Source organism: Chaetomium globosum, genomic scaffold, assembly GCF_000143365.1.
Source record: "Chaetomium globosum CBS 148.51 scaffold_5 genomic scaffold, whole genome shotgun sequence".
Classification (NCBI taxonomy): Eukaryota; Fungi; Ascomycota; class Sordariomycetes; order Sordariales; family Chaetomiaceae; genus Chaetomium; species Chaetomium globosum.
Genome location: NT_165980.1, coordinates 438,628 through 463,586, shown reverse-complemented (window position 1 = coordinate 463,586; position 24,959 = coordinate 438,628). Strand labels below are relative to the sequence as shown.

The 24,959-nt window shown below is 55.7% G+C and overlaps 8 protein-coding genes across 8 annotated transcripts; 5 read left to right on the top strand and 3 right to left on the bottom strand.

Moving 5' to 3' along the window:
* Positions 1-142: 142 nt before the first annotated feature.
* Positions 143-1,296, top strand: CHGG_06978 (uncharacterized protein; the record flags this gene model as incomplete). The annotated part of the gene is made up of 3 exons (XM_001224633.1): positions 143-415; positions 475-769; positions 824-1,296. The coding sequence occupies 3 exons, from the start codon at positions 143-145 to the stop codon at positions 1,294-1,296; spliced, it is 1,041 nt and encodes a 346-aa protein (XP_001224634.1).
* A 468-nt stretch (positions 1,297-1,764) lies between these two features.
* On the top strand, positions 1,765-3,081 carry CHGG_06977 (uncharacterized protein; the record flags this gene model as incomplete). Its single annotated transcript, XM_001224632.1, has 3 exons — positions 1,765-1,980; positions 2,056-2,334; positions 2,383-3,081. The coding sequence occupies 3 exons, from the start codon at positions 1,765-1,767 to the stop codon at positions 3,079-3,081; spliced, it is 1,194 nt and encodes a 397-aa protein (XP_001224633.1).
* A 2,191-nt stretch (positions 3,082-5,272) lies between these two features.
* On the bottom strand, positions 5,273-8,167 carry CHGG_06976 (uncharacterized protein; the record flags this gene model as incomplete). Its single annotated transcript, XM_001224631.1, has 1 exon — positions 5,273-8,167. One exon carries the CDS (start codon positions 8,165-8,167, stop codon positions 5,273-5,275), a length of 2,895 nt encoding a protein of 964 aa, XP_001224632.1.
* A 4,082-nt stretch (positions 8,168-12,249) lies between these two features.
* Positions 12,250-13,233, top strand: CHGG_06975 (uncharacterized protein; the record flags this gene model as incomplete). Its single annotated transcript, XM_001224630.1, has 1 exon — positions 12,250-13,233. One exon carries the CDS (start codon positions 12,250-12,252, stop codon positions 13,231-13,233), a length of 984 nt encoding a protein of 327 aa, XP_001224631.1.
* Positions 13,234-14,121: 888 nt separating this feature from the next.
* CHGG_06974 (uncharacterized protein) lies at positions 14,122-16,147 on the bottom strand (the record flags this gene model as incomplete). The annotated part of the gene is made up of 2 exons (XM_001224629.1): positions 14,122-15,446; positions 15,511-16,147. 2 exons carry the CDS (start codon positions 16,145-16,147, stop codon positions 14,122-14,124), a joined length of 1,962 nt encoding a protein of 653 aa, XP_001224630.1.
* A 1,507-nt stretch (positions 16,148-17,654) lies between these two features.
* Positions 17,655-18,422, bottom strand: CHGG_06973 (60S ribosomal protein L30; the record flags this gene model as incomplete). Its single annotated transcript, XM_001224628.1, has 5 exons — positions 17,655-17,750; positions 17,918-17,966; positions 18,133-18,170; positions 18,227-18,322; positions 18,375-18,422. 5 exons carry the CDS (start codon positions 18,420-18,422, stop codon positions 17,655-17,657), a joined length of 327 nt encoding a protein of 108 aa, XP_001224629.1.
* A 375-nt stretch (positions 18,423-18,797) lies between these two features.
* CHGG_06972 (60S ribosomal protein L10) lies at positions 18,798-19,724 on the top strand (the record flags this gene model as incomplete). Its single annotated transcript, XM_001224627.1, has 3 exons — positions 18,798-18,842; positions 19,057-19,441; positions 19,495-19,724. The coding sequence occupies 3 exons, from the start codon at positions 18,798-18,800 to the stop codon at positions 19,722-19,724; spliced, it is 660 nt and encodes a 219-aa protein (XP_001224628.1).
* A 692-nt stretch (positions 19,725-20,416) lies between these two features.
* Positions 20,417-22,271, top strand: CHGG_06971 (uncharacterized protein; the record flags this gene model as incomplete). Its single annotated transcript, XM_001224626.1, has 3 exons — positions 20,417-20,629; positions 20,681-20,876; positions 20,938-22,271. 3 exons carry the CDS (start codon positions 20,417-20,419, stop codon positions 22,269-22,271), a joined length of 1,743 nt encoding a protein of 580 aa, XP_001224627.1.
* Between the last annotated feature and the right edge of the window lie 2,688 nt (positions 22,272-24,959).

The following is a 24,959-nucleotide window of genomic DNA, read 5'->3' as shown; positions in this document are numbered from 1 at the left end:
CACCACTTGGTCCGGAACACAAGGTCGATCAAACTTTCTTGGAGGCCTTTAAAGAGCTGAGGCATTAAGCTTTGGTCGCAAACTCAACCTTGACATCTTGCCCAAACCCAAACCCCAACCATCGGCTCAGCACACATCAATCATGTCGAAACCTGACAACCTCCCCGAGATGGAATACCGCTTCCTGGGTCGCTCCGGCCTTCAGGTCTCGGCCATCTCCCTCGGCGGTTGGTTGACTTACGGCGGGCATGTCGACCGCGAGGGGACGTATGCCTGCATGAAGGCCGCCTACGACTGCGGCGTCAACTTCTTCGACTGTGCCGAGGGGTACGCCGAGGGTGAGTCTGAGAAAGTGATGGGCGAGGCCATCAAAAAGTACGAATGGAAGAGGAACGATATCGTCATCTCCACCAAGGTAACCAACCCTCATTGGCACGGTTCAGACTCTCGGTGCCGGTGTTGACCGTTTATCAGCTCTACTGGGGCGACGCTTTTAGCAACAGCAAAGTCAACAACCGGGGCCTGTCGCGGAAGCACGTCATCGAGGGCATGAACCAGTCGCTCGAGAGGCTGCAGCTGGAGTATGTCGACCTGATCTACGCTCATCGCCCGGACCGGCACACGCCCATGGAGGAGACGGTGCGCGCCTTCAACCACCTGATCAACACGGGCAAGGCGCTGTACTGGGGCACTTCGGAGTGGAACGCCGATGAGATCGCACAAGCATGGCGGTACGCCGACAAGCTGGGCCTGATCGGCCCCGTGATGGGTACGTTGATGCCTCGCTCCAAGTGAAGGGCGACTTGGGAGCTAACTGGAACAGAACAACCGCGGTACAACATGCTCGAGCGCATCCAAGTCGAGAGGGAGTACGCACACCTGTACCGCGAGGTCGGTCTCGGCCTGACGGTCTTCTCGCCCATGCGACAGGGTATCTTGTCTGGCAAGTACAAGAACGGCATTCCGGACGGGTCGCGGTTTGCTCAGACGCAGGTCGAGTTCATCGCTGGGTTCTGGAAGCAGACGGGCAAGGCCGAGTTCCAGGCCATGGCCGACACGGTCAGCAAGCTGGAGCCGATCGCGGAGAGGCTGGGAGTCAAGCAGAGCGTGCTGGCTCTTGCGTGGGTGCTCGCAAACCCCAACGTGAGCTCCGCCATCACGGGTGCCAGCAGCCAGGCGCAGGTCTACGAGAACATCGAGGCAGTGCGGGCGTACAAGAAGTTGACGCCCGAGATTATGAAGGAGATTGATGAGATCCTCAACAACAAGCCGCCGACGGTCACGATGCGGTATTAGGTCTTAGGGAAGGGGTAGATTAGTGTAAGGGAAGCAAAGAAAAATAAAAACACTCGAAATCCATTGTCCTTGCCTCGAAAGTCTGTGATATCGTTGTGCAAGTTGAGGATGGAACAAGATGGCAGCCCAGCAAACATCGGATGATTTGGACAGGGGACAGCCCACCAAGATTGGTTTCTGGAACGATCAGTCCCCTTTTCGATCCAGCTTGGAAGTGGATGCACGGACACGGGCAACCTTGAAGGGGTTCAATTGGTCCCCAGATTGGATGCCCCGCTCACAGCCAGGGGAAGCCCCGCTTCGACCCCTACGATAGCCACGCGTACCAGGGCGGTGAAATATTGCAGTGGAAGCTGCCGATGGACTGGAGAACTGGACTTTCAAGTTTCAACTTCACGGTGCTGTCGCTTGTTTCGGTCAACTCCCACAAGCAGGCCGCCGTCAAATTTCGGCCTCTCCTCGAACACGATGGCTCGCTCCGTGACAGCAACTACGAACGGCGCTTCGAAGAGGAGGGAACCCGCCAATGGCAAGGCAAACAGGCAGGTAAACGGCAGCGCGAACGGTGCAGCTCCGGAAGCTGAAGCACAGGTCGATGATGCGAGTTACCGCGACTTCTTCTGGACCTACACCGAGGAGCCACATCGGACCAGGCGCCTTGCCATCATCAAGGCGCATCCCGAGGTAAGTCTAGCATTATTTCTGCACCTATCCTCAATGACGATCCAGTTAACTAACCGTTCGTTTGTTTCCATATAGGTAACCAAACTGTGCGGTCCCGAGCCCCTGACCAAATATGTCGTCGCCGGTGTCGTTGGCCTCCAAATACTTCTCGCCCATCTCCTGCGCGACACCTCCTTTTGGTCATGGAAGTTCTGGGCAGTGGCATACGTCTTCGGCGCCACCTCCAACCAGAACCTGTTCCTCGCCATCCACGAGATCTCCCACAACCTCGCCTTCAGGTCGCCCATGGCCAACCGACTATTTGCCATTTTTGCCAACCTGCCCATTGCCGTGCCATACAGTGCTTCGTTCAGGGTATGCTATCCACGTCGCTGCCCTACAAACAATTACTGACCCTCCCAGCCCTACCACCTCACGCACCACAAGTCCCTCGGTGTCGACGGTCTAGACACCGACCTCCCTACTGCCTTCGAAGCTGTGTTCCTCGACTCGATCCTTGGAAAGGCCTTCTTCTGCACCTTCCAAATCTTCTTCTACGCTCTCCGGCCCATGACCGTCTACCGTGTGCCCTTCACCTGGGTGCACGGCCTGAACGTCGCCGTCCAACTCGGGTTCGACTACGCCCTCGCGTGCCTCCTCCCGGGCTACTTCACCTTCAATTCTGTCCTCTACCTGCTGCTCTCCTCCTTCCTGGCCGGCTCGCTGCACCCGACAGCGGGCCACTTCATCGCCGAGCACTACGTCTACGAGAAGATCATGCCCGAGGCGCGCCAGCCGAGCAACAACATCCCCGTCCCCGAGACCTTCAGCTACTACGGCCCGCTGAACCTGGTCACGTACAACGTCGGCCTGCACAACGAGCACCACGACTTCCCGGCCATCCCCTGGACCCGCCTGCCCGTGCTGCGGGAGATGGCCAAGGAGTTCTACGCCGACCTGCCGCAGCATCGCAGCTGGACCTACGTACTGTGGCGCTTCATCTTTGACGAGGAAATTGGCATGCGGTGCCGGGTCAAGAGGAAGCAGGGCGGGAGAGTGGTTGGAGGAGGGACCGTCAAGGCCAAGGTGGCGGACTGGAAGGAGGATGAGATTGAGGCATAGAGCGGGGGTCGTTGCAGCAGACTTTCTGGCATCGTTTTGGCTGTTGAGTGGGTTATAGACTTGGTAATGGTGCATGTACGATGGGTTTTGTGTTCGCCTTGAGTTGTCAGATATCGCATAATATATGAGACCCCTTGGGATCATGCGCGTAATGTCTCAGACTGGTTGCGGCAGTCTCGTTGTCAAAGTAATATGTAGACCGCAACAAACCGGGCTGGGTTGTGGAACCCGATAAAGCCTTACTTCAAAACGGTGATTTTCCTGAGAAGACAACCGAAAGCCATTGTAGCGACGCCGCCTCAGTCATGGACTGTGCGTGAAACGATGCCACAACAGATTGCCATCCCTCAACAGTTCCCCCTCTTACCAATACCCCGAACCTTTGTGTGTGTGTGCCAGTTCTACATCGCGGGTTGGTGAGGCACATGACATTATAAGAGGCCAGCTTCAGTTCCTCTACACAGGCAACAACGCCACGAGTCGGGCGTGCGTTTTTCGCCCACAGTTGTCAGGAATACCCTCATTTATATTCGCGGACATGGTGAAGATGCAAAGAGTGGTATCTCAGCTGTGAGGCACGGCATTTATTTTGTCTTCTACTTAACAAGATACCCCCAAGATGATATCACGGGCTATGAGACACAAACCACAGGGTTGAGACCCCAGCAGGGCCTTTTTGCCACCCCCAACAATCCCCAGACACACACCCCTAACTTGACACCTTGAGCACCATGAGATATCACCCATCACTAGCAAATACACAAACACAAGCACAAGCACAACCGATATGTGCTCAGTGTCGTCGCGTACCTGTATTCGGCCAGACCTGGAATAAATACGGAATACGATATATTGATAGCTAAATCCCGCAAGCCCCTGCCCCTTTCTTTTTCCCTGTCCATTTCATGAACTCGTGACCATCGTTTATTGATTCTGTGTCCAAGACATCTAAACCCACGTACACCATCAGATTGGAGGGAAAATGTGGTTTTGTTGAATCGTTGTGAAACATGAAAACAAGGGTGAGTTAGTCCGTCAAGTGTAAATGTGATAAGGAAAACAAGGCGGTATGAGGCCTGGGTGGAATAGATGGCAAAAGGGAGGGAGGGAGGGAGAGGGCTTAAGAAACAAGTAAAGGGAAGGAAAAGGGAAAGTTGATACCGAAGAAGGGAAAAGGGAGAAGCACGTCTAATGCGTCTTCATTTACCGACTCTCTTGCTCAGTGTTTACCCACCAGCTGCTTCCAACCAGCTAACTTCTTCTCCGCCCGGCGCTCGCCAGGGGTGTTGGCCTTTTCCCAATAAACCGGCCATCTAGGAAGTAGGAAAGCAAAGAATACAGGAGGTACCTAGTAAAAAGGAGACTCGACTCCCATCATAACCGTCCCATGACCGGGCCCTGAGGCAGTTGTGATTTAAAAAAGGGAACCCTAAACAAACACAAGAGAGAGAGAAACCACCGTCCATCCGTAAAACCCACGCGCCCCCGGTTCAAATCATCATGACAAATCTGCCCAGCTCCCGCTAACTGAGAACCTCATTCTTGGAAAGAAAACAGATTAAAGAGTAAAGGAAACAAGGGTGGAAAGACGTAACGTAACGTAATCATCATCAACAAAAATCGCTTCTTTCTCTCTCTCTCTCTCTCTCTCTCTCTCTCTCTCTCTCTCTCTCTCTCTCTCTCTCTCTCTCTCTCTCTCTCTCTCTCTCTCTTTCTGTCTCTCCTAGTATGTGTCGAGTGCCTTTTTATGCGTCTCTCCACCCACTCGACCAACCACCAAAACCAGCAAAAGAACGCCCCCGCAGAAACCCGCCAACCAACTCCCGCTCCAGCACTCCATTCTTCGGGAAGGAGACAAGGAGAAAAGGGGAGAGAGTAAAAAAAGAAACGGAAAAAGAAGAAGGGGTGTAAAAAACACGAAGATGATTTTGTCCATAATACCATGCCCACCACGCCATGCACGCTTCCCCCGATTCAGTCAGTCAAGTCAGTCAGTATACAGAACCCGCTCCAAATCAACCCCACGCCATTTCCCCCCTCATGCCTCCAAAGGCCCCAACCCAACCCAACCCAACCCAGAAAAAATAAAAAAACCAAGTCTGCAAAGATCTTCTTGACAACAATCAGTCATAATAAACAAAGGAACAAAAAATTGCGTCGCTGGACGCAGGGTTTGACAAAACCCCGCTTTCTACAAAGCAACAGAAATCGTGACCTCCCCATCACCATCTCCCACGGTGGGCGCCCGATTATCACCACCACCACCGTCACCGCCCTTGGTCCCATTAGGGGGCAGACCGGGCGGATCATTAGCGGCGTTGGGCTTGACGGTAGTCTTGCCGGAGATGGTGGCGGTGCGGACGCGCTGGCTTAGGGGCAGGGTGTACTTGAGGACGCCCTTAAGGATGAGGGTGAACTCGTCGTCGAGGATGCGCTCCCAGCGCTCCTGGCCGCCGTAGGTGCCGTTGCCGGGGTTCTTGAGGCGCACCTCGCCGCTCGAGTACGAGATGCCCTTGTGGAAGAAAGAGCCCTCGAACGAGAGCGCGCTGTCGAACCCCGTGATGGTGCCCAGCCGCATGTTGGGCGCCGCGTCGTCGGGCGGGGACGGGTCCGGTTCGGCCTCGAGAATTTGCATCATGTTGCTGCTGCTAGCTTCTTCGTCGCTGACCGGCCTGCGAGGCGGCGGCGGGCCGATCTCGCCCGGGTGGGTGTGGCGCCACCATTCTGAGTCGGTCATGGCGTGCGGAGACTTGGCAAAGACTTCGATGTCGGCCGAGTCGACGACCACGACGACGACGTTCGGGTTATGGGCTTTGATAGTGAGATCTAGCATCAGCTCCTGCTGGCTCGCCACGACGTGGTCCATCGAGACGAGCTGGATGCCGGTGAGCGGTTGGGATGTGGCAAACATGAACCCGATGGCACCTGAGACGACAAGGAGAAGCATCACGGTAAGGACGAGGCAGCTCGCAAACCGGTTGAGGACCGAGGGCGCCGAGCGGTGGTAGGTCTGCGCCTCGATGGAGCGCAGGGAGTGACCGCTCCTCCGGCCCCTGCCCGAGCGTGATGATCGTACCGTTCCAGAGCCGATAAGAGGTGTTGTCTCGTCATCGGCGCCTGTGGTGTCGTCAAGATCATAGCCTACCGATAGGTGCGTCCCCCGCTTGCCGTTCACTCCGGCAACAGGACGGTTCGCGAATCGAGGGCTCGGGGGCGCAGACGATTGTCGCGAGTTCAGATTCCCCTGAGCTAGTGATCCACCGAACGGACCATGCTCGGCGAACAAAGAAGGGTGGCCGTTGCCACCACCGTTGCGGCCCCAGCGGCCGAAGTGGTGGTGATGGCGGGCAGTCCCCCGGCCAGAGCCGGCGTTGCTCCTCCCGGTTCCCCTGCCGTCGTCCTCGGCGAAGCCGCTGTCGCTGTGGCCGTTTGTAGCCGACGAGTTTACGAACTTCATGCTCTTTTTGGGCACGACCGGCTGGCCGTTGCTCTCCATGACGGCATGGATCGAGCGCATGCCGGCGCGGTCGATCTGGCTGGCCATCGAGGTGGTGCTCGGGGTCCGGGAGTGGAATCGCATGGGCCGCTCGCGGGCATCTGGAGGGTTAGAATCGTAGACGAAGGTCTCGTCCGAGTCGGACGAGTTCGCCTCTTCGACGGCGCTCGCGACCTTGGCCTCGAAAATATCCGCCTTGGACGACGCTAAGCGATGTCTTGTCAGTAAGTTGCTCATCTGGTACATGACCATGCTCTGCCTGCGGGAGTGGGTTCGACGAGAGCGACTATCTCCTTCGTCGTGGTGGCATTTTGTCGGCGAGAGACACTTATTCTCGGTCGATGAGACGACTGATCCCATGGACTGGTAATGGCGCAACCGGGGGAATAAAGCAGCTGAGTTTGGTGGCTCACCATTGCCGGCCGTCACGGTGGGTGTCTTCCGTGCCGGCTTCTTCTTCTCCTTCTTTGGTCGTATCGTTTCTGTGCTCGCCTTTGTGCGCAGGCTGACGGTCGACCCTTGCCCTCCCGTACCCGGCACGAGCGGGGCTTGTGGAATAGACGTCACCGTCTCTGTCTCCACCGTCATGCTCTGCAACGACGCCTCACCGGTCTTGCTTTTGGTGACACCCTGCTTGATGCATGTGCTCGACTGCCTAGACGTCAAAGGAGGCGCGCTTATCGCTCCGCTCCGCCGCCCTGTCTTCGTGTTGTCGGTCTCGCTCCCGCTGTCCCCTGCGCTTATCCTTCCCTCTCCGTTCTGAGAGAGACCGAGGCCGACGGAATCTGCTTGCGACGTCTCTGGGGCCATGCTGTCGTCGATTTTCTCGTGTATCGAGTCCGTTGGGGCCCGTGGGGATCCTATCGGGCTGACCTCCTGCACGGTCTCGAGGGTCGATGTGCTACCGCCTCCCCCACGCGCTGGCGTCCTCCCGCCGGTTGCAATATGGAGGTCTTCGGGGTCCGTGTCGGATGGCAAGTCCCCGGGAGGTGGCATCGGTGGGGTGGCGTGCTGGACGTTAATCAGGGGAGTCTCCGGCTCTGGCCTTCTCGGTAACCCCATATTTGGCTTGTGGAGGATGGGCGGTGGAGATCGTAACCGCGGGGATACGGGCCATCTGGGCGACTCTCGCAAATGGTCCATCGTGGTGGGTGATTTGACGGGTGCGCCCGCATTAGAGCTCGGATCTGAGGTTGATGGGAGGAGAGTCGGGGTGTTGGCGGAGGAGAGTGACTTGGATCCTGACGCTGGTGGGCCGTTGGCCTGCTTTGCGGATCGCGAAGGGCTGAGATCTTGCTGGCTGTTCTTCCTCGAGCGGATTCCGGAATTCGCTGATGAAGTGCGCGAAGTTGCGGTCCTTGACAATGGCCTGGTGGGAGATGGCTCGCGTGATACGAGGGGAGAAGGCGCGGCGGACGACGAAGTGGACGTGGCAGATGTCTGTGACGTGAACTTGGACGGCCCCGATTCGGTCATTGGGGTTATTGTCGCCGTGCTGGCAGACGATTCGCGGGTGTACGTGGGGTGGGCATCCTGGCTGGCATCAGGGACTTCCGACGTCCCGGGCGATATGTTTGGTGACTTGTCCATGTCTGCATGCGAGCACCGGCACTGGCTGGAGTGGAGAGGATGAGGGGGATGGAGGCTCGTTCTGAGCCACACATGCCACGCCTAGTCGTCGCGGGTTGGGTAGAGGCCACAAACTCTGCCGGGGCCAACGAATGGATACAGCCCGCCCAGGGCGTAAACGGAGGCTGTCGTGGGCGGAAACGATAGCCCCAGTGGGTTTGGGGATTTGTGTGGTGTGTTGCGGGTGTGTCGTGCGACGGGGTCTCGGCGTGGGTGATGCTTGTCGGGGTGTTATTGCGTTGCAGGTGCTCACCTGCTCCTTGGGGGGACAGGAAAAGTGAGCGATTGACGGATGGTCGGCGATATCAAGGGTCTCTCATTTGTTGACAGAAGCAGGCAACTGCTTTGTTGACCAGACAGGGTCGAGCGGCGCGGGATTCGATGTGTGGAGGGAGAATGATGGAGCACAAGAATTGGGTGGATGATGTCGTTTGGTCCAGGTCCAAGAACGCCCACCAAGCTTCTGTGCAATTGTGTTGTTGCAGGCACGCACACAGTGGGGAAATCTGAACGGCCCGGGGGAAAGAAGGTGGGTGGCAGTGGTGCGCTGGCCCGCCCTTCGCCCGTTTTGGGTTTGGACTTCTCGCTTCTGGGGACCCGAGCGCTGGGACGAAGCCTGAAATGGCCCTGCGCGGCAGTTGACGGGCCAAAACGGCGCAATCCGGCACCAAAATTGAGATTTTCTCAAGTTGCTTTCCCCTTCCTTGTCACTCCAATCACTCTGCAGTTCCGCAGGCCTCGTTTCTCGAAAGATTGTGATGATGTTACTGTTCACCCGGCTACGAGGAGGATGCTGCTTTGAAACGCTCCAAAGGCAATTACTGACGGAAGACTTGCTCCGCAAGGTCCCGGTGCCTGGCAGTGGCACAGTACGAAGGTTACAGTGCGAATGTCAGAGGCGACGCTTCTCAGCCCAAGGTGGTGTAAGATCCCTGGTACCTGTGTGAGCGAAAGGGTACAAGCGCGGTGGTAACTTCCCACAAAAACCCCGCGAAAATAACCAGGTGATCAAGTATGAGCAGGTAGCGTGCGTCTCACGCAGTCGCTGGAACTTCGGCAAAGCCCCACTTGTTCTGGTTCCAGAATTTCTTCCCCGCCAAATCCGAAGGGAGAACGCCCCAGAAGAAGAAAGGCTCTGCTCCATCTCAACGGTGCTGTTAGGGCGGGACATTCTTTCAAACTGGGCCGCCAGCCGTCAATGGGCTGTCAGCGTAACATGGTCGACGGATCGGAAGCGGCAGAGTCTGAGCATAACAAATAATGACGACATTTTGGAGTCACGATATTCCTTTTTTTTTTTTTTTTGCTAATTGTTTGAATTCTGTTCAGCGCAGCGTTGCAGCGGCTTGACCGGTCAGTGACGACAAGCACGACTGGTCCAGCTGTTGACCCATGACGGCTTGGAATTGAACTCCCTTTCCAGTTTTCAGGGAACCGAGGATCGGTTGGACAGACAAGACGGGCCGCCCCAGATGCACCCAAAACCAACTTTTTGGTCCAGATCTCATCTCGCCACTTGTTCGCCAACAATAACTTTGTTGTGTAGTAATTGAGGGCTCGGCTTGAGTCTTTGCAACTCATATCCTCGGATGCAGAATCGGTTTCCGGAGCGAGCGAGTGTTTGCCAGTCCGGTCACGCTGGTTTGTTTTGCTTTTGCTCACGAAGCTAAAACCGTCAACAGATTGGTTGGTGACTTGATTCGTGAACGATCTTCCAAGCAGCAGCTCGCTCAACGGCCGCCCCACGTGAGCGAGATGACCATTGCCCGGTCTCCTCATCGAGGAGGATCAGCGCTTTGCCTCTAACGAAGGTCCATTTTCGTCTCAACACCCAATTAAGACCATCAACCATCGGACGAGTCTCAGCGAGAGTTCAGACTTGAAGCGGCGGAGTTGAGAAACACCCGCCGGTAACCATCCTTCCCGCGATGAGAGAGAGAATGGGAAGTACAGGTCTATCGAGCGTGATATTCGTGAGACGCATCAGCCTCTCACAAGCGGACAAGTGGACGGTGGCACACCGCAACGCGCCACAATCCAGCATTTTGGGTGTCATCAACCATTGCTTTTGTCCTCGCTGACAAAAGCGTGGAGGGAACGCCGGGGAGACCTTTGGTACAACGATACTGCCACGGCTGTCATGGCTGCCTGATGACGGGCGAATGCAGAGCTTCTTGTTCTTGCTTTACACAGTAAGTAATGGGTAAGTAATGGGCTGATGACGACGAGATCCGCTTCTCCGTCTCGCGACTCCGTCCGGAGGATCCGGGGGCGCTGACAGTTTCCGGCATGGGCCGACGCGACCCCACCACGCCGTTGGCCCGATGCAAGGGACGGTCAGAATCGTCAGATTCTCACAGGGGCGAGCACCGTGTTTGCTCCCAGGCAAACTTGTCCGTTCCCTACAGACTGGTTCCAGGGAGAAACGGCGCAGGAAGAACAGAAGAACTTGTTTCGTTTCTCAGCTCTCCAAGCGGCTCACCGTCACCTGCCTGCGTGCGTGCCTGCTTCTCCGAAACCGAGAACCCCAGTGGTTCGCGCAAATCTCAAAACCGCGCAAGACTCTGATTTCTTGAATTCGAAACCGATACCAACAGACGTGTGACACGTGGTGCGGGCGGGAATCAATTTTTCTTCCCCAAGACCCACGACGCACCAATCCCCATGGGGCATTCACGCAGTGGTTGCACGGCTGACACCCACCCAAGTGCGACGTGTCGAAGGGCTTGGTTCTCCGAAAGGCTGTGCGACAAATAGGGCTGCGGGTGGGTTTGGGTTGGGCTGATAACATCTGAGACTTTTGTACATACGAGTAATGGTACATTACATACAAACCAGCTCGTTGGTAGGGGCAAGATCCCGTCCGCCGCTAGCCCTCCCCGCTTCCTAATTCTTGGGGATTATGGCATTGAGGCGGCGCGAATGCCCGCCATCACCCGAACCGCCGCTCGCTCTGACCCAGCCCGCGCAGGAACCCGCGCTTGTCACTCGCTCGGCACCGCCACGATGCAGAAGTCGTTTGTCTGAACTCCCACACACATCTTCGGAATCTCTGAGTCCCTGCGTTGGTGATGCTGTCTCTGGTCGGTCCCCCACACTCCATGCCAGGAACGTGGGCTCGTTGTCGGCTCTGATGGGTTGAGGGCCTGGGCAGGGCTGAGAGATGCTGCTGGCTTGATGGACTTGCATTCCAGAGATTGAAGCCCCCACAGTCCGGTTTAGGGTTGTGCTCTCGAGATGTCCCGTTTAGGGAATGCGCTGATGATGTGCTCTTCCCGGGTTGGGACTGGCCAAGAAGCGAGCCATAGAAGACGCCGAGGTACTGCGTAAATCCAGTTATTCATCCGTCTTGTATATTGTGAGGCCATTTTGTTGGCATGTACTAACTATCGGGCTAGGCGGAGCTTTCCTCGCCGTCGACGTCCAGCCGTGAGCCGACTGCCTGCGTCAAGGTGTTGGCGGTGCCATTGTTCCTCTTAGAAAGGGTTTGGGATGGCTATGAGCCCCAGTCGAACGTCATTTCGGTTGGAGAAACAACTCCCAGTCTCTCGAACTTAAGATTCTCATCAAAATAACTCCTTGGTTTAATTATGAACGAGCATGTGATACTCCATGCTGAGAGTAAATCATATGCAAAACCCAGAGACTTATGCTCCGAGCTAGGTGACATGTCGCCAGTCTTTTCCATGCTGTAAAGCGAAGTTTTTTTATTGTCTCATCGAAGTCCCTTAAATGATATTGCTATTCTCTTTCACTTCAGGTTTCGAATATCTTGAAACAAATACGCAGAGGGAGCCAAGACTGGGATGCCCTCTTTCTATGAGAATGACGCCTTACGCCCTCCGACAACCGGTCCGATGGCCGAAACCGAAGTTGGGTGACTCACGGCTCCAAAGTAAATAAAGAGTCATCGAGTTTCAAGAGAAGACAACAACAACTCAGAGGTGTAAACAACCCTCTCTGAGACCCGGTAGTCTCTCTTTGGCACCCACACACCGACCACCGCCACCCACCGACCGGGCCTTAATGAACCACCCTCAAAAATGACCACCCTCACCATGGACTCAGCCTACACCCCATCCCAAGTAGACGCCTACCTCACGCACATCGGCCTCCCACCGTCCTTCCACCCGTCCGCGAACCCCACCCTCAACCTCACCTACCTCACCACCCTCTTCACCCACCAAATAACCACCATCCCCTACGACAACCTCTCCATCCACTACTCCCCCACCCATACCATCGACCTCAACCCGCAAGCCCTCTTCACCAAAATGATCACCGCCAACCGCGGCCGCGGCGGCTACTGCATGGAGAACTCCATCCTCTTCAACCACATGCTGCGGGCCCTCGGCTTCAGCGACGCCTACCTAGCCGGGGTGCGCATCCGCCCGCGCGTGGCCGGCGTCCCGCAAGGCGAGGCCTACACGGGCTGGGTGCATCTGGTGAACATCGTGAGCGTGCCGGGGGAGGCGGCCAAGTACGTGCTGGATGTGGGGTTTGGGGGGGATGGCATGACGCGGCCGATGCCGTTGGTGGAGGGGGCGGTGCAGCATAATGGGATTGGGACGCAGGAGGTGCGGTTGGGGAGGAGGTTTATTCCGAATCAGAGGTTTAGGGGGGAGGGGGCGGAGAGGATGTGGGTGTATGAGGTGCGGAATGGGGTGGAGAGGGACTGGGTGCCGTTTTTTGCGTTCCATGATCGCTTTGAGTTTACAGAGGCGGATTTTGGGAATATCAATTGGTATACCTCGCAGGCGAAGGAGAGTCACCAGACGTGGACGACGCTGGCGATTCGGTTTTTGAGGGGGGTTGCGGAGGATGGCACGGCTAAGGTCGTGGGGAAGGTCATGATGGCGGAGGGGGTTATCAAGGAGAACTTGACTGGCAAGACGCGGTTGGTCAAGGTGTGTAAGACGGAGGAGGAGAGGGTGGCGGCGTTGGCAGAGTTGTTTGGGATTCACTTGACGCCGGAGGAGGCTGCGAGTATAAAAGGGAGGCCGGCCGAGTTGCTCGGTGAGGCATAGAGAAGGGGGTGGTGATAAGTACGAGAAATAGAATAGAGGGGGGAAGCCTTGGATTTATTCTTGTGTGTCACGTTCAATGAGTCTTTGCTGTTGGAATGATTGGCAGTAATAAGGAGCAAGCAATCGCAGCAAATCGGGCCAGAGAGCAAGGGAGTGAGAGTTCTTGTTATACTAGGTCCGCGAAGCATGGTTTCAACAAGGACTACCACTTAGAACTCAGGGGACAGTGGCTGAAACGACACTGCTGTTACCCACTAACCGCTCGACGACAAGAATGTCCTCGTAATCGCCTTACAAGACCCTGAAAGACAAGATGGAGTTTGGAAACAACCCCCCCCGAGAACCACAGACTTGGACAACTCCGAGAGTTATGGTTGCCCACGGAGAGAGCATCAAGTAAATGGCCACCCGGCATGTCCACATTGCACGGCGAAGGAAGTATCAAAAACCAATGGAGCAAACGATATGAAAAGAACCGATCTATCTATCCTATCCATGACATCGTCGTATATCCTATGCGGCCGTCGGTACACATCAATCATCCATGATTCCGGGAGCATACATCAACGCATTAGAGACTCATGAGCGTTCCCACCACCACCACCACAAGACAAGAAGAGCGGGACCGATGGATGAAAACGGAGTCAGCCAAACCAGAACCGCCTCCATCCACCCGCCCACGCCACACAGCCATACATGTAGCCCATCCACCACCACTCCATCAAAAATCATCGATCATGGTCCATACATACCCACAAACAAGCCAAGTCATAGGCGTCAGCCAGCCAGTCAGTCATGTCATGCCACACCCCCAACCTCCACCTCTATCCCCTTCCATCTCCATTCAACACCCATCACGTCCCAGTACCTCATCCAACTCACATCCCCTCACTCCCGAATAACCTCGGCAATCCCGGCCCCCGCCGCCGCACTAGTATCCTCCTTCTTCCCAAACGCGCTCGTCGCCCAACCAACCCAGCTCTGACGGCGCGCGGCATTGGCCGCGGCCGTAGCCTCGACATTCTCCTGGACCAGCCTCAGCGGGCGGGGCTTGTTGCCGGCAAAGGTGGTGCTGTTCTTCTCGTGGTGGACAGAGCGCGGGGGGCTGGCCTGGCTGGGCGGGGTGCTGAGGCCGTCGGCGCCGCCGGTGGTGGTGGAGAAGGAGACCGAGTCGCCGCTGGTGCTGCTCGTCTCCGACTTCATGCCGGGGAAGTTGCCGCCGCCGCCGCCGCTGCTGTTGCGGTTGCCGGCGCCTTGCGGGAGGAAGAAGTTCTGGCTGGAGCGGAGCGAGGGGGAGAGCGGGCCGTCTGAGGAGGAGGGGCCCTTGTACATGGCGTTGACGATGCTGGCGGCGCCGGGGAGGTTGGTGTATTGGTCGCTCATGGGCCTGCTGCGGCGGGTGCTGGTCGTGCGGGACAGGCCGATGGGAATGCTGGGCGCCGTGTCCGGGTTGCTGAGAGCCGAGGGCAGGTTGGCGGACGGCATGAAGGTCATGGGGCGGGGCTTGGGCCTAGGGGCTGCGGTGCTGGCGCTGCCGATGGCCATGGACTTGGCGCGCTGGAGGAGGGAGGCGCCCGAGGCGGTGGGCTTGGGGGGAGGCGGTGGCGGGAGGTCCTTGTCGGTGTCTGGCGCGCCTTTGAAGTCGTTGGATTGGTCGAGAATGTGCTCGAAGCCTCGGTGTTCCAACAGCCGCTCAATGATCTTGTTGATGTAGAGAGTTAGGGCCTTGTTCTGATCCTTCACCTTGTTCAACTCCGCCTCCAGGAGCCTTTGCTCGGGGTCGTGTTCCGGGGCATGGTCGTCGTTGACGCCCGAAAGTTCGTCGGCGAGACTGGTGCCGCTGGCCCGTCCCTCGAGCGCAGCGAGTGCATCTTGGTTCGCCGACGCGGCCGAATAGCTGAAGTCGTTGGTGGCGAAATCCCCCTTGAGAGTCCTATCCTGGAGCAGAAGTTGGTAGCTCTCATTGTCTTCCATCAACCTCGCATTGGCGACGCGCGCTTCCATAAGCTGGCGCTCAACATCCTGCAACCGACCGCCGTCCTTGTTTTGCGACTCGACCAGCTTGAGCTGCGCCTCGGCAAGCTCGAGCCTCAGCGACTCGATCACCTTATCCTTTTGCAACAGGAGCTTGGAGTTGTTGCGGGAGTCGCTGCGCTGGATCGAGCTCGGGGGAGCGAAACTGCCGTTGTCGATGCTTGGCGAGCTGTTCACCGCTATTCAGACGAACTCAAGTCAGTGACTGTCGCTAGGAGCAAGAGCCGTGGAGAAAACACGTACATTGTCTTGTTGGTCGGTCCTCGTCGAGGTTCCTCTGTGCCAGACTGTCCTTGAGTCTCTGGATGACGGTTTGCATCTCCTCCTCGCGGTTGGCCATGTCGTCCTTCTCCTTCATCATGGCGCTCCGCTCCCCCTCGTAAATGGTCTCCATTTCCCGCATCTGCCGCGCGGCCTCGCGCTTCTCGTTCCTGAGGGATTCAATCTGCTCATCGCTCTCGTGAACCTTCTCTTCCAACTTGGCTTGCTCCTTCATCGCATCGTCCAACTTGTTCTGCATCACCTCGGTCTGTCGCTTGTAGGACTCGAACCCGGACTCGGCCTTGGCCAGCCGCTCCTTGAGGTCGTCTATTATGGCTACCGTCTCGGCGCGAATGGCCTCTTCGCGGTCGATGTCCGGCGAGTTAGTGCCCCTGCCGTTCATTGTAGGGCCGTTGCTCAGCATCGACTCGCGTCTCTGGTGGGCGGCCGCGCGTGCCGAGACGGGAGTTCCAGTGCGGGTCGAGCGAGTCCGCGCAACGCCAGCGGCGCCTGGACTACCGGCCGACGTCGGTGTCGAAGCTCTCTGACCCGGTCGTTGGGGCGTTCCTGTGGGGGTCTCGCGGCCTGTTGCCGGGGGCTTCTTGACAGCGCTCGCCATGGTAGGAGTTAGGTGCCGCTGGGCGATAATCGGGACCCCTGGGCTCGCAAAAACCGCACGATGCGGTCAAGGCAACTGAATCACGGTATCGAATGTTACTCTGGACAGCCAACTCAAAAAATTGCGTTGCGTATGGTGTTTGTGTGTCTGTGTTTTGTGTAGGACGACGGTTCGAGGACGGGAAACGGCGGTCTTCGGAAGGACGCAGAAACGCGGAGGATATTTGCTGGCCCACTGCAACCTTTCTCGACCGGGGCGGCAGGGCGTCGATGGGTGCGGTGGTGGCTCTTTTGGAGCCAGTGGCGGTCTCATGGCAGGGGAAACGTGTGCTGTGAGACAAGGGAGTGCCTGTCCAATCAAGGTCATTTGCTGTCAGGCCCCTTTCTCCCCCTCGTCCCCTCCCCAACCTTCCAGGGATGTTGCCCGAGGCCCTGGGGCCCTGAGGCCCTGGAGGTTTCTTTGTAGGACGAGCGGCAAAGCGACAAGCAAAACGGCCTTTCTTGTCTGCGCTTAACTAACTAGCACTGTACATAGTATGGTACCTGTTGTCTTTTCTCGATTTTGAGCCAAGTTGCAGACAATCAACAGAGATTGTACTCAGCTATCATGGAATGCGTTTGTCTACAAAGTAAACCATCATCTCCCCCGCCTGTTTCACCGCCAAGACCCACCGACCTCCAGTGTTTAGGGAGCCTGGGAGCTAACTGCATGCATGGATGGTCATGCAGAATCGGCTGCAGCAACTGTCCTTTGACCGCTCTCTGAACCGAGGAATCTCCAGGTCGCACTGATCCCTCGAATGCTGCTTCGATGTCCGGAGATGGACAGAGGCGTCTCGGCGGTTTGCCGAAACGAGCAGCTTCCCTCGCGCATCATGCAGCCAGCCTGGATCAACGTACCGAAGTATACGTATGTACAAGGTCGATCTTCCCTGCGTAGTGCGAGCAACTTGAAACATACACCGTACAGATGGCATACCTACACAGTACCTACATGAAGAGGGCTTGCGAGTCGGTGGTGCACTTTTTGGCAACCTCGAGTTCCGCTCGAGTTTGATTATGGTAATTTGGGATTCAATGCAACACCCGGCCCGGGATACGGGAACACGGCCCAAATCGGTTGCTGGGCCGCGCATGGAGCACCCCTCCTCAGCAGGTCGTCGCGTGCTTCTAGAACACGTCACAAACCTGACGACACTTGCCATCGAACCAACCGAGAGCTAAGGGAGTTATGTGTAGGCCGTCCGGATTCAGCGATAACCGGCTAGTCCGCCCGGTTGTTGGCCGGACAGCCCTCGATTTCAAAATCACAAACAACCATCCAAGGCTTCAAAACCGCGTTGTCATAAACTACGACTAATCTACAGAGTGCCTCTTGCGGTGCAAACTCCGGATGTCGAATGTGGCCGTAAAAGGCCGGATATCGCCAAGTCGTCATATCATTTTTCCCGATTTCAGACCCGAACGCCGTATGAATGCCAACCGGTATTCCCGTCTCGCCGCTAGACCTAAGCCTGGTCGCTAAGGATGTCACTGTCACCAGCATCCAGGATAGCCATGGTGGAGCAGCGGAAGAGCTTGCCGCAGGCGGTGCCGAGCTCAATCTGTCGAGGGGAAGAGTAAGCATACGAACAGGTACCCTCCAAAGTCTGCCACGAGACTTCTTCTCTGGGTAGGCTGGAAAGATGGGGGGTTTCCAGCCGGGAATAACGAGTCGAAGCCTATGCCAACAAATTCGTGGAATCTCGTCTCTCATGGGGGGATAACTCACGTTGGTGCCGGTGTAGTGGTGGACGGCGGTCTTGGACATCATGGCGTAGCTGTTCGACAAGTTAGCGAACAAGCCCTCGTTGATATTTCGCTTGCCAAGTGTCCGGGAGAATCGAAGCGCATGTAGACAGGTCGGCAAGGTTTGTTGCCTTCAAAACCGTCGCCGCACGCGCCTCATCCATTCCCTTCCATCTTGCAACATTGGTCGCCACATACTACTCAAGCTCGGACTTGCGGAGGGGAGGCGTGTTGGCCTGCGGATCGGTCAGCATTGGAAGTGACTCATAATCGGAGATATGGGAGCACATACGGAGATGAGGATGAGCTTGGCCTTGCCGCTGCGAAGAGCCTTCAAGGTGCTGCGGTAGCCCAGCACAACCTTGCCCGACTTGATGACGAGGGCAAGCTGCTCAAGTTGTTAGCGACGGAGCCTCCAACCGCTGACATTCGAAACGGACCTTGCTGCCGATGGACTGGGCTTCCGACTTGTTCTTCTTGGGGGCCATTGTGACGGTACTGTGGTTAGTGAGAGGATCAAGAGTTGAAGATGGCTCCTGGTGGTGATGTCCTCGTCGTTGGCTGAATGGTCACTCGAAAGAAGGAAAACCGCGATTTCGAAATATTCTTTTGCCAATGTGGAATTCCCGCCACAGAGTGGGCTGAGTTCTCATTGGCTGAGTAATGGGTGCGCTTGCAGCTCCTCGAAACCCTAACGGCTCCACTCTGTTCCGAACGACTCATCCGGGGCGATTATGAATCCGGGATTGGTAATCGTGAGGCGAATTTCGATTTGGTCAAAAACGCAGCGGCCCCCCAACCATTCCCCTCACCCAACACCAAGTCGACACCCATAATCGTGACATCACAGTAAATCAGTCACAATGGCGCGCCGACCCGCTCGTTGCTATCGGTACTGCAAGAACAAGGTAAGCGTCCCGCAAATTTTGCTTCCCAAGTGCGGTCCGAGAGGCATTCGCGCACATTCCCGTCGGGGAGGAAATGGGCAAGGGCTGGGCGAAGAAACAGGCGAACGGATGGACCGGAAAGCCTGGATTATATCGGGAAGAGGAGGGTTTCCCGCTCAACACTTGATTTGGACGATTTTACCAACCCAGATCGCTAATCGGCCCTCTTTTCTAGCCGTACCCTAAGTCGCGGTTCAACCGTGGTGTGCCGGACCCCAAGATTCGCATTTTCGATCTCGGCCGCAAGCGTGCCACCGTCGATGACTTCCCGCTCTGCATCCACCTTGTGTCCAACGAGTATGAGCAGCTGAGCTCCGAGGCCCTCGAGGCCGCCCGTATTTGCGCCAACAAGTACCTCGTCAAGACGGCCGGTAAGGAAGGTTTCCACCTCCGCGTCCGCGCCCACCCGTACCACGTCGTCCGTATCAACAAGATGTTGTCTTGCGCCGGTGCCGATAGACTGCAAACTGGTATGCGTGGTGCTTGGGGTAAGCCCAACGGCACTGTCGCCCGCGTCAACATTGGCCAGATTCTCATGAGCGTCCGCACTCGTGACACTAGTAAGTAATACCGAACATCACTGCGAACTACTCGGAAAACTAACTCGTTCCAGACCGCGCCTTTGCCCTCGAGGCCCTCCGCCGCTCCCAGTACAAGTTCCCTGGCCGCCAAAAGATCATTATCTCCAAGAACTGGGGTTTCACCCCTCTCCGTCGTGAAGAGTACCTGGAGAAGAAGGCCGCTGGCCGCGTCAAGGTCGACGGTGCCTACGTCCAGTTCCTCAGCAACCGCGGCAACCTCGAGAACAACATGAAGCGCTTCCCGGATGCCTTCACCGCCTAAGTGTTTTCGTGGGGTGACGGGGAATGGTTATTTGGCTTCGGGGTGGCGTCAATGGTCATTTTAGGGCTGAAATGAGAGCATGTCAACTAGCATCATGGTCTTGATTCGGCATAGCAGTCAATGGAACCATTCAACCAAAGTGGTTCTCAATGGACAACGGGATATCGGTGCATTATTCTGCGGTTCTTCTCAACTTTTGCGTGATCTCATCGCATCTTGCGTGGCAGATGTTGCGTGCTGCCTCCTTACTAAACAACAGCTGCGGCGGGCAGACAAGGCCTTTGACGGGCCAAGACGCGTCTATCTTTCTGCAGCGGAAGGCAAACACTCATTCCCTGGCAGCCGATAGCCAAAGCTGGCGCGGCGCCGTCCTCAAGCCAATACCTTCGTTAGACATGGAGCCGCTTCGCTGGCGCCCGTCAAGCAAGCGCTTGCAGCAGCGGCTTGCACTGCGCTTCTCCATTGGCTCATGTGAAGCGACGCGGGGCTGTCGGGACGCCGAAATGTTGCAGCCCAAACTCTGATTAACCCCTGCAGGCCAGCATCGACTCTGCATCGTCAATTGTGATTCTGTCTGAGGCTGTCTGGTTACGCAACTTTCTATTCCATCTTTGCACTGGTATGACACGGGTTTCACCATACCTAGCTACCTAAGCTGAGAATCCGACGCCATTTGCCGTAGAACCGGAGACATGTCAGGCGCCGAGGTCATTGGCGTCATCTCCGGCATCATCGCCATTGTCGACGCGACCATAAAGATCTACAGCGCCGCCAACGATGCCTCTGGCCTCCCAGAGGCCTTCCGCGATGTAGCCTTACGACTCCCACTCGTCAGCAAAACCCTCCAGACTATCTCAGAGAACAATATCACCCCCGACGAGGAGTGGCGCAAGGCGATGAAGCCTGTCTTGTAGCGCTATAAGGACAAGACAGAACAACTTGGGAAAATATTTAAGGACGTCGTCCCACAAGCTGGAGCTTCGAGAATGGAACGATACGCACTTGCCGCTCGCACCTGGAGCAAAGGAGACACGGTGGAGTCGCTGATGAAGGGGATATTGGAGGATCTTCAACTTTTGACCAGCAACCGCGTAGCGGAACTGCCCACACAGACTAGTGTCGCGGCGGTGATACAGCAGCGATTTTGCCCTCGTTGCCAAACGGTATTCTTCTCCCAGACCGATGTTGAAAACAACTCTCTAACCCTGAACAGGCATTCTCCCATCCACTACCCCTGAAAACGAACGAGACTCCCTCCTCAAGGAGCTCAAGTGGACCGATCCCACTCTCGACAAGCTAAGGATTGAAAGAACCAAAGGTGGCCTGTACGAAGCTTCGTCCAGCTGGATTCTCTCCCACCCCAGTTACCAGAAGTGGCGGGACGGGGAAAGCAAGCTGCTCTGGATCAAGGGCGGTGCCGGCAAGGGCAAGACGATGCTGTTGGCCGCCATCACCGGGCAACTTCGATCCCAGACCAGACTTGACAACCCCGTTGCCACCTCGTCTGTGTCGTTCTTCTTCTGCCAGAATACCGATGACCGCTTAAACAACGCAGTCGCCGTCCTAAAAGGTCTTATATATCTCTTGCTGCTCCAGGAAGTCAGTCTCGCTCCGTACCTCAAGTGTGAGTACGACCGGATGGGTAGAGACATCTTTGATGTCACCAACAACAACGCCAACGCCTTCGACGCGCTGTCCAAGGTGTTCAGGCAGATGATCCAGCACTCACGGTCGGATTTTGTGTACTTGGCTGTTGACGCTCTCGATGAATGTGAAGACGGTCTGCTGGACCTCCTTGGCCTGGTCAAGGAAACCGCCCTCCAAGAAAATCGTCTTAAGTGGATTCTAACGAGCCGCAACCGGGTCGACATCGACGAAAACCTCGCACTTGAAAGTCCGGGAGCGAAGTTGAGCCTGGAGGTGAACTCGGAAGCCGTGTCTCATGCGATCGAGAATTACACCATTCACAAGGTAGCCCAAGTCCCATCACTTCGATCCAACCCTATCCAGCAAGCCATAATTCGACAAAACCTGCTCGAGAAGGCTGAAGGCACCTTTTTATGGGTCGATCTAGTCTTGCGATCTCTCCATACTGTCTTGGCTGACGATGCTGTCCGTCGTGTCGACGAGATGCCGCCAGGCCTGCCAATGCTTTACGATCGGATGATGGGAGATTTTGGCAAGTCTACGAGCGACTACCGAGACTCGTGTCTTGCTGTGCTTTCAGTCGCAACTTTGGCGTACCGCCCGCTCCACATTCTCGAGCTCCGAACGATAGCTGGGCTCAGCTATGAAACCGCTGATCTGGAGAAGATTGTCGACATGTGCGGTTCCTTTCTCACGGTGGTGGACAGCTACGTCTATCCGATTTACCAATCGGCCAAAGACTACCTAGTCAGTGACGCCGCCATCGATAATATTTTCCCGTCTGGGAAAGACGCTGTTCAACGCAGCATCGTCGACATATCAGTAGTGGCGATGGAGAAGACATTCCGGCGAGATGTATATCAGCTGGTGCATCCAGGAACACTCACCCGTGACGTGTAGGCACGGCCACCCACGTTTGATCCTTTGCTCGGAGTGGGATACTCTTGTACATACTGGATTGACCACGTTTGTGAAACGGATGAGGCCGACTTGCAGGGCTCCCAACGCTACCGGTTAGCAAACGCTTTCAGACGGCGTATCACAGGATCAAAGAAGAGTATTCGAATAAGAGATTTGATTCAGGCATTCTTTCAAGAACATTTCCTGCACTGGCTTGAAGCGTTGAGTCTCCTGGGGGTAGTCTCGAATGCAGTTCTCTCTCTTTATAGGCTTAGAACTATTGTCGAAGTAAGTTCCGAATTCTTGCGATTTCGAACGACAGATAACTAAGTCGCCAGCTTCGGCAAGGATGGGCGCTTATGCCAATCTTGTCGAAGACGCATATCTGTTTATTTCACGGAACCAGCGGCCTATCGAACAGGCACCACTACAAACATACGTATCGGCATTGCTCTTTTCTCCGCCTAACAGTATCATCCGTCGAACGTTTGCCAAGGAAGAGCCTGGTTGGGTGCTTATAAAACCGGTAGTTGAGAAAATCTGGAGTCATTATCTTCAAACGCTTAAGGGCCACAGCCATTCGGTTTGGTCAGTAGCATTCTCCTCGGACGGCAGCCAAATCGCATCTGGATCAGAGGCTCGTACCATCCGTATCTGGGATACGAAGTCAGGCAAGGAGGTCTAGAAGCTTAAGGGCCATAGCGATTCGGTTTGCTCCGTAACATTCTCTTCGGATGGTAGCCAAATCGCATCTGGGTCAGATGATTATACTATCCGTATCTGGGATGCGAAGTTGGGCAAGGAGATCTGGAAACTCGAGGGCCATAGCGGCTCGGTTTTCTCAGTAGCATTCTCCGCTGAGGCAGCTGAATCGCATCATCAGATGATCCTACTATCCGTATCTGGGACGCGAAGGTCCGGAAGTTCTGGAGCTACGGTAGTTCGGCAAGCTTCAACCTTCCGGTTACATTAGTAGGATTCTCCCATGACGGCCGCCGAATCGTATCTATATCAGTTGATGGTACTATCCGTCTCTGGGATGTGAAATCGGGCAAGGAGCTCTGGGGTATAGAGTCGTGGTGGCATAGAACCGGTTTACCAAGGTGGCGTCCGAATGACAATAGCCCCGAGTATATCAGGGACAATGGCTCCTGGGGTGTCAGGTGCGATGGCTCCTGGGTTACATGGCGAGGTCGGGTTCTATATGGCTACCGGCTGATTTCAAATGTGGGGAATCAATCGTTTCCCCGGATGGGTTGACAATTGCTTTCGGCCTTCGGACGGGGCGTGTGGTGGTTTTTAGAATGTCCATGGACGTGTCATTCCTCTAGACATTCTAGCGCGTGTCCATCTTCCTCTATGTTAGCATTTTCATCTAGCCTGGGTACCTACGTAATACATCTCGAGGTTCTTCTAATTCATCGCTAATCCTTTTTTCTTTTTTCTTCTTCTTTCTTCTTCTTGTAACGGTCTCAGGAGTGTATTTGCAACTATCTGATGACGACTCTACGAGTATAACTAAGCTTAGAGAAGGAAAGGAAAAGAAGGGAAAATGGCTCACGCGTCGCGTTGACCTTCTTCTGTCCAGATGGAGACACGAAGTGTAAAAAGGGGTAAGCGTAATGGGGTTGTTGATAGGACTGTCGATGGGGTCGTTGACCTGGCGATGTTCTACCGGGGGTTAGGGTTAGCCGAGGGTCACCGAGGCCTCTGCAGGGCTCAGCCCGTTACACTTCTTCTTCTTTTTTTCTTTTTTTTTGGCTTGCTTAACACCAGAAGAGTCTGAGAGGACAAGTCCATTTCTCGTAGATGGTTACCTATCATCAGAACGGCAAGTGATAGAGTACTGTATGTATAGGTACTACATATAGGGCTGTTGCAACGAATTGTGGAAACAATCATCCGTGCGAGAGGAGCCACTTCGAACGATGACTCTATCCAGCCATCCTGAGCTAAGGAGCTGACGACCGGGTGATTAGATGGTATAATTGTATCGTTCGACGATTTCGAAAAAGGACTCGAGCAGATGTGAGGTCCCATGGTGTGGATGGTTGGATGCATAAGTGGCTGATGATAGAGACAATGCGGAAGCTGATTTCGCTCGCGACTGTCTGTACCAAAGCCACGGCGCCGCTTGCCCAAAATCGTGTGACTAGGTAGCTTGGCCGTAAGTATGCAAAGCACTCCCCTCGAAGATCTCTCAACTGTCGGTTTGGTCTTGGTTGTCGAAACTTGGCTGATCTCAGGACACGCCGCTGTGATAAGGTAATGAATACAGTCGGGTCACATCATGGAAGGTGGCGTCGTGGAGTGGGGCCGCTTTGGGATGAAGCTTGAGCCAACACCACATCATCAATCACACTTATGAGGCACTGTACTCCGGTACCGGAGGTGAAAAAAGGTGAGTAGAAAAGAAGGAACAAAAATTGGCTGCCCGTTACGAATACAGAAAGTTTACTTCTTACCACGACCAGAGGACGCCAGAGCTAGAGATGTGGATAGAACGACGATGGGGCTGGAAGGGTCAGGCGATGGTGGGGCTAAACAAACAGGGCTCTCGACCAAGCACAACGCTTGCATCCCGTGTATCCCCTCCACCCGCGTGCTTCTGGGAGCTTGGCCCAGAGCCGCCCCCGCCCCCAACAAACCACCCAGCTGGCCGTTCTAGGGTCTTTCCTATCCATTTTA